General features: G+C 41.8%; 1 protein-coding gene across 1 annotated transcript; it reads left to right on the forward strand.

Moving 5' to 3' along the window:
* Positions 1 to 858: 858 nt before the first annotated feature.
* On the forward strand, positions 859 to 3,282 carry LOC308394486 (uncharacterized protein; the record flags this gene model as incomplete). Its single annotated transcript, XM_080878843.1, has 3 exons — positions 859 to 897; positions 1,173 to 1,417; positions 2,304 to 3,282. 3 exons carry the CDS (start codon positions 859 to 861, stop codon positions 2,572 to 2,574), a joined length of 555 nt encoding a protein of 184 aa, XP_080734969.1. The 3' UTR covers positions 2,575 to 3,282.
* Between the last annotated feature and the right edge of the window lie 11,178 nt (positions 3,283 to 14,460).

Below are 14,460 nucleotides of genomic sequence, written 5' to 3' on the forward strand. Positions count from 1 at the left end.
GATGAAACGAAATTATGTGGCTTTAACTGACCTTTTGAAATAGGAGTGTGATGCAAAAAATAGCATCCCTGCAGTCAAGCAGAGAGATGGAAACATTATGATGTGGGCTACAGGACGACTTAGTCGGGGTTCCAAGCAGTCAGGAAATGTGACATCGTCAGACTGCAGGCCACGGATTGGCTTGTCAGTCGCGGCACTCAATGAGTCATGAGACGGTGTCTTTCACTAAAATCAAAACTGCAGTTTTTTTAAAACCCTGCAACAAGGCAAATAGCTGCACAACACCGTGGTTTCCAAGTGTGACAAAAAGCCACAGATACATCATCGCTGCGACGTCTTCCTTTGTTGTGGCATTCGTGTTGCTCATAAATGACAACATGGACATCGGGCCGCTTTGCTGTAATGACCCCACGCACATTAAGTGGTACTTGATTGTAATGGAAAATGAGTCACAGCAAGCTGATCTGAGTATGTACTAATGGAGAAGTGCTATAAGATCACGGAGTGGTCTAGTCAGTCTCCAGACATCAGTATTGTAGAAAATCTGTGGAGGGAGCTGAAGTTTCAACTTTCCAAGTGGCAGTCAAGAAACTTACAGGATTTAGAGAGTTTCTGTAAGGAGCAGAGGGTTAATGTTTGTGTGTCCTCACTGTAAAGACTGCAGGTTACTGGAGCGTGTCGTGTCATGTTTCCTGTTGCTCTGAGGTGCATCCAACAAATACACAAATCATTTACCACTAATAATAACACCTCCCCCACTTAAGTGTGTTCAACAGGAAGCTAAAGACTGGTGCTGTTAAAGTGTTCAAAAAACAGCAGGAGCTCGGTGTGAGGCCACAGTGGGCCAAAAAACACAAGATGACCTCCAGCAAGGACAAAATGTATCTGGACGTCTCTGTGAGCATCTGTCTCACAGTGTTCACACCGAACGCGATGGACGCGAATAAAACGCCCCAAACGCCCCTAATTTGACGCGTGTACATTCGCGTCTCAACACGTGTCCAAGAAAAATCCATCGCGCGTCAAAATATGATATTTTGACGCGCGTGAACCGGAAATGTGGGAGGAATGTGGGAGGGAGTTGTGCCAGGTATCTTTGCAAGATGGCAGCTATCGAGCTAGCGCTTGAAGAGAGAGTCTCCCTTCTCTATGTACTGTGGAGAGCAGAGTAGCGGCGTAAAGGACATCCTCGCCATACCTGGGTCCATCAGGTCCTCCAGAGGCATGAGCAGTTTGGTGAGTTTCACCACTTGCTCCAGGAGCTGCGCCTGGATGACGGCCGATTCCAGCGCTATCACCGTCATTCACTCGGCCAGTTTGAGGACCTGCTTTCCCTCGTCGGTCCCAGCATCGCCCGCCTAGACACCAACTACAGGCGCTCAATCCCACCTGCAGAGCGCCTGTCCGTCTGCCTGAGGTTAGTAAAACTATTTAATACGGTAGTCCTTTATTGATATCTGTGCTAATATGCTAATCCATCCAGTTATACACTGCTAACATGGATGTGCTATGCTAACAGTGAATGCTGTCGGTGTTTACTGAAAGCAAACTGTGGTACAGAGACGACTCTTTATAATATTTCTAGTGATACTCAGAAGGTCTCATCAAGCCCCGATTTAATTCGATTTATGCTGTTATCAGTGTTTGCATGATAGCATGGCTGTGGTGTCACATCAATGTATGCGCTCGGTGTTTGCTGATATCAAACTAGAGCATTAGGACCACTGAGTTAACCTTTGTAGTGATGCTCACTCCTTTTTATTTAGACCTGGTTTAATTCTGGGATAGTTGAATGTTTGTATATAATCCCTGCAGCTGTCAGACTCTATAGCAGGGGTCACAGCCTTTATTAAAACAGAGTTAGATAAAACTGAACAGTTTGGTTCATCTCTAGTTACATGGTTCTATCTTGATAAGCTGTCTTATCACAGATTAATTTTTCAAAAATATTAATGATTTAAGCAAGGAAAGGGCTACATGTCAACACACAACTCTTTATTTCTATTAATGTTTTACTTCATTCCTACCTGATTGACATGTTTAGGAATTATGAGTGATTGGCTCACTGTAGTTGTGAAAGTTGCTACCAATCAAATTATGATATGTTAAAGTTAAAACAAAACACAACTGTTTTAGATATTATCTAATATACATTTTGTAATTATCCTTATAATTACAAAAGGTTTTATGTAAGATTCATGTTTTGTGATTTAAATCTGACATCACAAAACTATTTTGGAATTTGAATAATGTATTTTGTAACTGCAGTACACATAATACTGATTTTGAACAATTTTGTCCAGGTTCCTTGTCACCGGGGACTCCTTCAGGACCATCGCGTTCAGTTTCAGAGTCGGTGTGTCCACGGTGAGCCAGATCACCCCCAAGGCAGCGACGTCCATCTGGGACTGTCTAGTGGACGACTTCATGGCTGTGCCTTCACCTGGAGACTGGCGGTCCATCACAGAGGGATTCCAGGAGCGCTGGAACTTTCCTCTGTGCTGTGCAGCTCTGGATGGGAAGCACATCCAGACAAAGGCACCCCATATATCATATAGGAGACACACACATTGATATACACTAAATATTCATTTCATTTCTTTTTTGTGGTGCCCAAATTGATGCACCTGCTTGATTTTGTTTAAACAATTATTGCACACTTTCTGTAAATCCAGTAAACTTCTTTTCACTTCTCAAGTATCACTGTGTGTGTCTCCTGTATGATATATTTAACTGACATTTTTTATTGTAACAACCAACAATTTATACAGGAAAATAATGTCTATTAACAAGGTTGCCCAAACTTCTGCATCCCACTGTATCAGTATATTTTGTCATTAGTATAATATGAAATAAATTCTACATGTGTCAAGTTGTGTGCCAACATTTGCTGTGTAGTAGAACTGAGACATTAGTCATTATAAACATTTATTTGAAATAATATTAAAAGTCTCAAACAGAAAAACATTAAACATAAATATATAAAATATAAGAATTTACAGAGAGACAGGAATAAAAAGGACCAGCTGCTCTCCAGAGCAGGAACAAGGCTGAGGAGGAAATGCTCCATTGGAGACTGGTGTGGCCTCTTCAGGGACTCCAGGATGGCCAGCTCCACCGCCGATGGACCGTCCTGGGACCCGTCCCTCATCTGCCTCGGAGCCGTCCTCCTCTGTGGGCCTGTAAAACAGCACAAAACACAAAGAAATGAGAAGGCTGCTACTAGATTTTAATTTCAACATTGAAAAAAAAAAAACAATAACAGGATATAATCAGATTGGTTGTAGATATTTAGTAAAGGTGATCACAGGCAATCCCACCGACTAAAAAGGTATCAGTGCTTGCTGTACATATCTGTGGGTGCAGCAGCAGGAGCTCAGGGACTGGGGATGCTCTGCTGCAGAATCAGTTGGTTCTATCAATACAGTATTAAATGTTAACAGGTTGGATATAATAATCGTAGAGTAGACAGTGGTCCCTCATTTATTGCAGGGGTTCTCAGAATAACTAGCCCCTGGTCACAGTTCTCACAATTGATTCTCAAAGTGCAAACCTTTGTAGATTGCAAAACGTAAAAGTATTATTATGCCGCGGTTTGTCTTCATCTGCCCGCCACTTTCGTGCGCCTTTTTCCCTCACGGTGCAGGTGTCTATTTCCGAATGAGGCTCATAGTTATGGGTGTTTTTGTGCTGTTTTTTCTATTGGACGCGATGGTTATCAAAACCAAACGTGATAAATTTGGCAAGCGCAGGAGATTTGTCAATCAGGCTGCAGAATGCAATGCTGTACTGTGCAATAAAAAATCAGCGAAAAAGCAAAGCAGTGATGGATGAACAGCGGGACCACTGTGTGCTGTTTATTAATAAACAATAAAATATATTCCTAAATGATAACATGCATAAAAGCAGAACGGTATTTGTACGTCAGTGGGAAAATAGCGGTGGCTTGCTAGCTTTTGTGCGGCTTCCCCGGGTCAGTGAAAACTTTCAAAAGAGAAATGAATGAACTTACCAGGTTGCCCGATCTCTTCACATATCTTCCTCCAAGCTCGGTCCTTTTTATTCCTGTCTCGGTACTGAAAGCAGCTGGTGTTGTACAGCTCCGAGTTGTTTGCTACCGCATTGATTAGCCTTCCCCTCCATTGAAGTATGAAAGGCTTTGGCTGGATCTGCCCCTTTGACCTAGGTAACAGCCACGTCACCAGGCTCCTGATTGGTTGTCGCGGCGCGATTTGACGCTGGAGTTCAGATTTTCCCAACTCGAGCGGTAGACGCGAAACGCGCGTATGCACAAAATGCAACACAAAAACTCACGCGCGTGGTTTTATTCGCGAGTCAAACGCGCCAGACGCGCTACACTGACGCGCGTTTCACGCGTTTTGGCGTTTTCGCGACGCAAATCTGCTTCCGAATTTTCGCGGGACCCGCAATCGCGCGTCATCGCGCCTTTCCATTGACTTTACATGTAAACCTGACGCTCTATTCGCGTCCATCGCGTTCGGTGTGAACACACCGAACGCAGTGTCTGTGTCTGTGTGTGCATGGCTGGGCAAGAGAAACAGCACAACTGAAAGCCAGCACTCAGACGAGGACCCGGTGCATCGTCTGTCTCATCTCAGCCAGTTTACTTACAAACTCTTTAAGTTTGAATTTTAAAGCCGACAATGTGCACAGGGCAGTGATATTTAAAATGAAGGTAAACTATTCCAATCTCTGCAGCCCCAATTGTGTATCTCACACACACACAGTCCTGAATTCATTACTGAAGTCTCATCCAGACATTCAATGTGCTGTGTAATTAAATTGAGACGTGGGGTCAAAATTCCCACCTAGATTGAGTGAGATGAAATAGAAATCGGCTCTCCTCTAACTGACTTTATAGAAATAATCACATCAGCTGCATTTATAACTGTTATTAAATAACAGCAGCACACGAGAACTAAAGTGTAATCCCAGCACATTTCGCTTCGCTTGCACTGATTCTTTAGAGATGACGACCGTGGTGGGTAATTAAGGGCAAACAATATACAAGTGGCGTGAAAAATGGAGGCTGCATTACCTTTCCAAAGCTTCCTTTCCCGATGGCCCGCAGTATCTGGAAGTGGTCAAAGTTTACTGTGGAGAAAATGAGAAGCAGTTAGTGAGAACGTGTCAGTTTGAGCTGAGCTATAAAACAGGGAACATGACATGTACAGCACTGTGCAAAAGTCTTGAGCCATCCCTCATTTGCTTCCAGGGATCCGGACTTCCCTGTAATCTTTAAAGTGGTATTAAGGAATAGCTCTCCAGGCTTTTTAAAGTGTTTCTGATTTTTAATCCAGGGCTTGTATTTGACCACTTTTTGTCTGTTAAGACCCTTCACACTAATCTCTGAAACATTCAAACATAAACAGACACCTAAGTCACGGAAAGGACCAGAAAACTTAACAAAGAACCAATTTTAAATTGTATCTGTACACATTTACTTGCAGCCTATTGCAAAAAAACAAAACCCCACATCATTTGTTCTCACTTCTTTAGTTGAAGAATGCAGTTAATAACACCGTTAACACAGACTGACCTGGCAAAACACGAAAAAATAAGGGGGTGGTTCAAGACTTTTGCTCGGTACTGTATGACAAATGCAAATGTGCACTTCACAATGTATCGCTGCACTTCGGCAGTACTGTGAAGATCAAATGTTTTTTCCTTCCCGATGCATGTGAAAGGTTAAGACTTACATCTCCAAATGTACTGGAACTGATTTGAACCAGAGGACTCAGCCACACTGTTACTATGTACTGCATAAACACGTTTACCGATGAAGGTAAAGCAGACGCTGTCCTGACTGTGTGGCTAAATTTTGTGCTGAAAGCATCAAATCAATTGAATATGATTAACTTGCTATGAGAGGTTTTTACTCCAAGTGTGACTTTTTCTGGCTTCATACACCTTTCAGGGTCAAATTCAAGCACTTTGTAAGCACGTTTAATGTCCATTTTCAACATTTTCCAGCACATTACCATAAAAAGGATGCATATTTCACTTCGCATCACCTGAGTAAGACCACGTGAAAGGCCAAATTAATAAGTCTTCTCATCAGATATTGATGCTTCTTTCTTATGTGACACAAAAAACAGGAGGAGACAGATCTTTGCTTGTGTTGTTTTTTAAGTTCATTCATTCAAAACTAACTGTAAGACGCTTAACTACATTGCAGTCTGTGTTATTGTTGTAGACCTAATTATCACCTTTAAAGTGTTTGTGCTAATAACATCATGTAGAGTAAGACAGGCATAGAGAACAGCACTGACTGGGAGAGGCTTTGAACACATGACATACTCAGATCAATTCAACACTTTAGACTTTAAAAATGCACAAGCGTCTTTCAAAAACCCATTTATTTAATCTATCATCATTGATATTATTATGTACAGTTAGAATGTACTGTTCATCTCCCTTAAATAAACAGGCAGCCTTAAAGTGTGAAATAGTCACTTGTCTACTGTCTCAGTGGCTGATAGTGCCCCACAGGCCTCAATGTCAGCTCGAAGCCATTATGTTTCAATTGTTTAATGATAAACAGATTTTGAATGAAAGCCAGGAAACTTCGCTAGCACAAAAAGTGCCTATTCTTTCTTCCCATATGGGTCAGTCATATTACCGTCATTTCCCCCTAAGCTGTTCCCAAAGACACCAGGTTAATACTTGAAAAGGCTGCAGCGATACACAAAAATATCATCAATATTCTGTTTACTTGGTGACAACGTCGCTTTTAGCCTTCAATCAGAAAGCCTGACGTTGGCTAGTTAAGCATCGGGCTAACGTTTAACGCTTTCACTTGAGGGAAGTAACTCGTATTACTGCTACTGCTGTGTAATCTTGGTTCAATTCACAGCATATTCTACAAGTTACCCTGCAATAACTAACTGTTAGAATAGCGCCACCGTATTGTATCGCACTGAGTGCACTTCAATCCTTTATCCCGCGAGTTTGCTAGCTAGCAAAATAATAATACCAATTTTAAACAAATAACATGTGTAACGTACACACTCGAGAAAATTATTTACTAGTACTTACGCAAACTCCCCCGTTGTGAAAACGTACAAATCCTTCTTGTATTTTTCGTTTTCCAGCAAACACTCATTAAAACGGCCTCCAGGCACATTAGCGCACTCACCCCCGACTGATCAGGGAGGGGGTGGGGGGTCACACACTGAAACAGACTAACGTGCAGAGGTACAGCCCAGGCAGAGAAATGTTGCTTTTAGACTTTGCGACTCGTTTTATTTCTCTATCTGATAAGAAAACTATTCAATCAGATAGTTCTTTGTGGTGAATGAAATACGGTTACAGTTTCAAGAAGTTTTAAGCACCAAATCCGAAATCCAAGCACTGCAATATTAAAATCCAATTCAATTTCTTGTTTGCTCCGAAATCTACGACATGACTATATACAGAAAAGCTTGACGTGGTATGCAAAAAAACCCCGAAGACAATACAAATACAAATACATGAACAAAAAATGTTTTAACTGTCAGTTATGTCATTTTAAAATTTTCCAAAACTAACATTTTCTTTGATTGACTGATATTAAATTGATTAGGGTCAAGTTTACTGTGAACAATATTACACAAACAAGCACGTGTGTGCGCATGCGCACATATTAGAATCCCTTCGATCGCTTCTCATATGTGCGCATGCGCACATATTAGAATCGCTTCGATCGCTTCTCATATGTGCGCATGCGCACATATTAGAATCGCTTCGATCGCTTGTGACGTGATAACTTTGCTTTGATCCTTTCTGACGTCATAACTTTGCTTTGATCCAAAACCTATAAATAGAAGCGCTCACCTGTTACTTTATGCTTAACGGACGTTGACCTGCAGCAACTAAAACCCTTTTGAGAAGTTTTGAGAGCAATTTACGAGAGAAACCAAAACAAGTTCAGTTTTGTTTCTCACCAATTCACAGCGCAAACAGACACATTACACCATGTCAGCCAACCCATCCTTCGGCTCAGATGAGCTTGGAATATCTAAAGGGACCATTTTGGGAGATCACCACATGGTGGAGGCTTTCCTTGGAGAAGGAAGCTTTGGTGTTGTAACCAGATGTCGCGATACAAAAAACAACAAAACTGTTGCTGTTAAAGTCAACAAGAGCGACCCTGAAATTCTGCTCCAGGCAAAACTGGAAATTTTCATCCTGGAGCAGCTACGACGCTTGGATCCAGACAGGTGCAACATTGTGGAATGGAACGGCTATTTCCTCGATGGAGAGCGCATTTGCCTGAATTTTGAACTCCTCGACCAAAGCCTGTCAGACTACATAGGGGACCGGAATAACCAAGGTCTCCCAATGAGAGAAATCAGGCCAATTTTGCATCAGCTTGCAAATGCTCTATTCCACCTGGGTTCTGTGGGAATAGTGCATGCTGACCTCAAACCTGTCAACATCATGGTTGTGAACCGCAGTGAGTCTCAAGTCAGAGTCAAACTTATAGACTTTGGCATCGCATGTAACACCTCTGCAGTGATTCCTGGTGACTGTGTGGGGACAATTGGTTATTGTGCACCTGAGATTATGCTTGGCACTCCATATGATGAAGCAATTGACATGTGGTCTCTAGGGCTGGTAGCTGTGGAGCTTGCTACAGGGGTGCCTCTCTATCCTGGGGAAGACGATTATGACGTTTTGAAATTCATAATTGAAACCCAGGGTCAGCTACCAGATCATCTCCTAGAGTCTGGCTTGTACACTGACAGCTATTTCATCGAGGATAACCACAAGGAACAGCGCTGGACATTTAAGACCCCAGAACAATTTCAATATGAGACAGATTATCGATCCAAGGAAACTCGATCGATAAAACTTAAGTGTCTCGATGACCTCGAACAACTGCTGAAAGTTAGGCGAGGACCGGAAAATGGCCAATCATTATTTGTAAGGCTAATCAAAGAAATGTTGGCCTTGGATGCAAATCAGCGCATAACACCCTCGGAGGTTCTGAAGCATCCCTTTTTCCACCCTGGCCTCTCAAGGACAACCCCCTGCACTGACATGAATAGTACAGGGGGAGAACTCCTTGTGCTCTCTCAGCAGCCTTCAAGCTGGAAAAGTCATGGATCGCAAAAATTCAGCTGCAGTTTCCAAAACTCAGTTGAATTTCCTCAAAAAGGAGACATCAACACCTCAGCCAACCCATCTGCCTCTGAAGATGATCTTCAAATAACGGAAGGGACCATTTTAGGAGATCACCACGTGGTAGAGGCCTTCCTTGGAGAAGGAGGCTTTGGTGTTGTAACCAGATGTCGCGATACAAAAAATAACAAAACTGTTGCTATTAAAGTCAACAAGAGCGACCCTGAAATTCTGCTCCAGGCAAAACTGGAAATTTTCATCCTGGAGCAGCTACGACGCTTGGATCCAGACAGGTGCAACATTGTGGAATGGAACGACTATTTCCTCGATGGACAGCGCATTTGCTTGAATTTCGAACTGCTCGACCAAAGCCTGTGGGACTACATTGGGGACCGGAATAACCGAGGTCTCCCAATGAGAGAACTCAGGCCAATTTTGCATCAGCTTGCAAATGCTCTGTTCCACCTGGGTTCTGTGGGAATAGTGCATGCTGACCTCAAACCTGGAAACATCATGGTTGTGAACCGCAGTGAGTCTCCCGTCAAAGTCAAACTCATAGACTTTGGTCTCGCATGTCCTGCTTCTGCAGTGATTCCTGGTGACTGTGTGGGGACAACTGGTTATTGTGCACCTGAGGTTATGCTTGGCATTCCATACCACGAAGCAATCGACATGTGGTCTCTGGGGCTGGTAGCTGTGGAGCTTGCTACAGGGGTGCCTCTCTATCCTGGGGAAGACGATTATGATGTTTTAAAATTCATAATTGAAACCCAGGGTCAGCTACCAGATCATCTCCTAGAGTCTGGCTTGTACACTGACTGCTACTTCATCGAGGATAACTACAACAAACAGCGCTGGACATTTAAGACCCAAGAACAATTTCAATACGAGACACATTATCGATCTAAAGAAACTCGATATATAAAACTTAAGCGTCTCGATGACCTCGAACAACTGCTAAAGGTTAGGCGAGGACCGGAAAATGGCCAAACATTATTTGTAAGGCTAATCAAAGAAATGTTGGCCTTGGATGCAAATCAGCGCATAACACCCTTGGAGGTTCTGAAGCATCCCTTTTTCCACCCTGGCCTCTCAAGGAGAACCCCCTGCACTGACATGAATAGTACAGGGGGACAAAACCTTGTGCTCTCTCAGCAGCAATCATCGTTTGGGTGGCCAGAATTCTAGGGGAGCTAGAAATTCTTGTGGAAAAAAAGCCCAAAACAATAACATCAACAAAAACAACCAATGAATGTGGTCTTAAACTTGGGCACAATTTGGCTTGAAATCCATCAACTAATCTCTCAATATTCAAAGCGGAGCAGCAGACAACTTACCATCACATCAGTCCTTCAATCAGACCTACAACAAACGTCTTCAGTCTCTCACCCCAACCGGTCGCAGCAGATGGCCGCCCCGACCTGAGCCTGGTTCTGCCGGAGGTTTCTTCCTGTAAAAAGGGAGTTTTTCCTTCCCACTGTCGCCAAAGTGCTTGCTCATAGGGGGTCATATGATTGTTGGGGTCTCTGTATGTATTATTGTAGGGTCTACCTTACAATAATACATACAGCCTTGAAGTGACTGGTGATGTGATTTGCTGCTGAATCAATTCGGAACTAATTGGAAATCTGGATATTAATTAAATAAACCTGCTTTGAGCATCAATTAATTGTTGTTTGAAATTCTTTATAAATATATAAATATAGTGCCACTCTTCTACTGTTTAAATTGCAACTGTTTCAAACTGACTAATTTATTCATACACTTGAGCATAAACACACGCACAGTAAATGGCCTGTATTTGTACAGCGCTTTACTTAGTCCCCAAGGACCCCAAAGAGCTTTACACTACATTCAGTCATTCACACATTCACACACACATTCACACACTGGTAATGGCAGCTACATTGTAGCCACAGCTGCCCTGGGGCGCACTGACAGAACATTGCAGAACCTTCAGCACCTCGTATGAAAAATATTTGACTGTGTGTATGCTTTTAGCGCTGTTTGGATTTGAGAAAATCTAAAATAAATTGAAATTTGTCTTTAGAAATTGTTTTATACATTTCAGTGCTATATTATGCATACAATAGGACATCTATTTAGATTTACATCTTCCACAGAAAAAACTGCACATTACTGAAACTTAGTATACTGGACTTTGTTGTTGTCCCACACAGGTTCAATTTCGAGTGGTAGATGGCTCAGTGCTCAGTCAACCAAGATTTTATGATAGTGGGCACAATGAGGTAGATAAGCTGCTTGTAAACAGTACTTTTATGCTCTCTTTTTCCATTTGGATAAGAAAGAAAGAACCAGGAAACAAAGGCAAACAAAGAATCTCTGCCTTTATCCCAGATTCACATTATAGGAACAGCTGCTCAATGACCACTGTAGTCTTTGCTTACTGCACTTTTATCTACATCTATGCAAAGTGATCCACTACACCTACTTTTACAGTTAAATCGTTTTATGAGCACTCATGCCATTTTAATCTGAGTTTCTACTCAAATACAATCAGTAAAGAAAAACACAGTCTGTGACGTTTGTTTTGAAGGAAAAGGTATTCCCTGCAAATGTTTATCTGTGTGAGACTATTCAGAAAACAGTCATTTTCAGCTACTGTATAGCTCTGTGTAAATAATCATTCTGTACATTCGATAATCTTTAATCCTACAACTGTTTACAACTTGCATAGTTCCCATTTCTGTATAGCTGTATATCCCAGATTCTGTAAAGTTATTTATTTCATATTCTGTATAGTTTTTCATATTTATATCCTGTTCATATCCTGTACATAGCTTGTACTCACTACAGCCTGTACATACTTATAGTTATAGAATATTCACAACATACTTCATACCGTGTACATTATAACATACCATAATAGACCCATTTCTGTAATATACTCACATATCTATATTATTGCTAATATATATTGTAATATATCTATATCACTAAAGAACTTCTGGATGGATGCAAACTGCATTTCGTTGCCCTGTACCTGTGCATGTGCAATGACAATAAAGTTGAATTCTATTCTATTCTATTCTATTTTGTTTTATAGGTGAGACACTTGGCCTCTTTTTTCCTTGTTCTACGTTTGTCTTTTGTCCGATTACTCTGGAACACAAGATGGAAAACTGATATTCTCATGTTAAAAATATAGAAAAAGGATTTTATCACCCATAAATGTTAACTTCTCATGCCTCTTAGCACAAGCAGGAGCAGAAGCGCCCTCTGCAGTTTGTGTGTGGAAGTGCAAAAGCTTACAGCACCTGGTATTCCCAGGCGGTCTCCCATCCAAGTACTGACCAGGCCCGACCCTGCTTAGCTTCCGAGATCAGACGAGATCGGGCGTGTTCAGGGTGGTATGGCCGTAAGCGAAAGCTTTGCTATATAAAGGGCATTTTATAAGTGGCAAGTGTCTCACAGTTTGATATATATTATTGTGCCAAGCTTTATATGTTACAGCGAAAGCATGCAGCTATTTGTTGTTTACTGCAGCTTCAACACTGAGCTGCAGAAATACTTTTCCCACAGTAACATCTCCATAATAACATATGTTAGATTATTATAGAACCGTGTGTTTTGGAATTCAAACATTTTTGTCGTTTGGAGACCTTAACTTCTATATAGAAGAGAAAACGTGTGCATGTGTCATCACAGCATGTTTAAAAAGGCTGTTTCTGTGCTCTTCTTTCGCTTACGGCCAGACCACCCTGAACGCGCCCGATCTCGTCTGATCTCGGAAGCTAAGCAGGGTCGGGCCTGGTCAGTACTTGGATGGGAGACCGCCTGGGAATACCAGGTGCTGTAAGCTTTTGCACTTACACACACAAACTGCAGACGGCGATAAAACTGTCACTACTCCTTCCTGTAGTCTCTAGTTTCCTCCTGCTTTCCTTGAAGCACAAAAGCGCCTCAATGATCATTTCCTAGATGCTAATCAAGGAATATTTAAGTTATGTTTCTTTTTGACAGTAACTACTATAAAACCTAGAGCAGCACCTCACTGTCAATAACAGATTAAATGCACAAATCACAGTACTATTGCAGAGTATAACATGGAGACAAGTAAGAGAGAAAAAACAACAACAAGATGTGACATGTTGGATTTAATATAATTATAAAAAGCAGAAGCACAGTTTTGGTTTAGAGTTTACAGAATTTTACAGGAAAAAAAAACACTGCGTCATATTCATATAAATGCACCGATCTGACAGACTTGCACAGGTACAAAGCTTTTGGCTGTCATATTTTCCTTTTTTTAAAAACGGCATCTTGAAATATAAAAATGTGCTCGACAGTCCTGCTACTTTAACCACAAATCATTTCCTGAAACTTGGAAAGTGTCCCTGTGGCTGAAAATCACACACCTTCATCATATTTGGAGGAAGTGGCTTGCAGCTCTGGTCGGTAAGATGTTTCCCTGGAGGAGAGAGAAGGACATTTGAGAGATTGATGACTCACAAGAGTCTAATCACATCAGTGCAACCAGTGGCTACTTGTATTAGTTTATTAATTAGAGATGAACCGATCTGATATTACGTATCGGTCCGATACTGACGTAAATGACTGGATCGGATATCGGAGAAAAATAAAAAATGTAATCCGATCCATTAAATATCAAAAAAGCACCTGACAAAACTTGCAACATGGCATAACTCGGCTCATAACCATAGCACGTCAGAGCAGTATGCGTCACGTGATAGAGCTGCTGTGGCGTGCCAGACCTGTCGGCGGTCTGGTTGAGCAGTTGGAGCCTCGCTACAAACCGGCATTTCATCTTCGACAAAGTGATCCCAGAGAGAAGTAAAGCAAATGTGTAAGTTCATCTCTGAATGTTTGTAAAGCATTCCCACGTTAAGCTTAACAATCAATATATGGAGGGACTGCCTCTTCTCTCTCCCTCCCTCTCCTGCTGCTACTTCAATTCCGTCTCTCTTGTTTGTTTTTGGCCCACTTTGCACCAGAAAGAGGAAACCAGCAGCTGAACAACAGCAGCACGTTTAAGCTTGATAAGCTGTTGTTTGAATTTATTTAATATTACTTTCTACACCAGGAGCTGACGGCTGGTAACTGTGCAGGGGCAGATCTAGCAAAGTTTAGCCAGGGGGGCCGATAGGACATTAACAGGGGAAAAAAAGGTGGGGGGGGGGCACAGAGACATACTTTTCTTTTATTTAAAATGTCTCGCTTTTAATAAATAATCTGATGTAAAATGTATAGAAGTCCATTACTGTATATAGTAACTATTAAGTCTAATAAACCCTAGTAAGCTGTAGTACTTTTTCCTTTGGGAACCATCTGTGCAGTCTGCAGTTCTGTTGA

The sequence above is a fragment of the Rhamphochromis sp. 'chilingali' genome, assembly GCF_963969265.1.
Source record: "Rhamphochromis sp. 'chilingali' genome assembly, chromosome: 3".
In the NCBI taxonomy this organism is placed as follows: Eukaryota; Metazoa; Chordata; class Actinopteri; order Cichliformes; family Cichlidae; genus Rhamphochromis; species Rhamphochromis sp. 'chilingali'.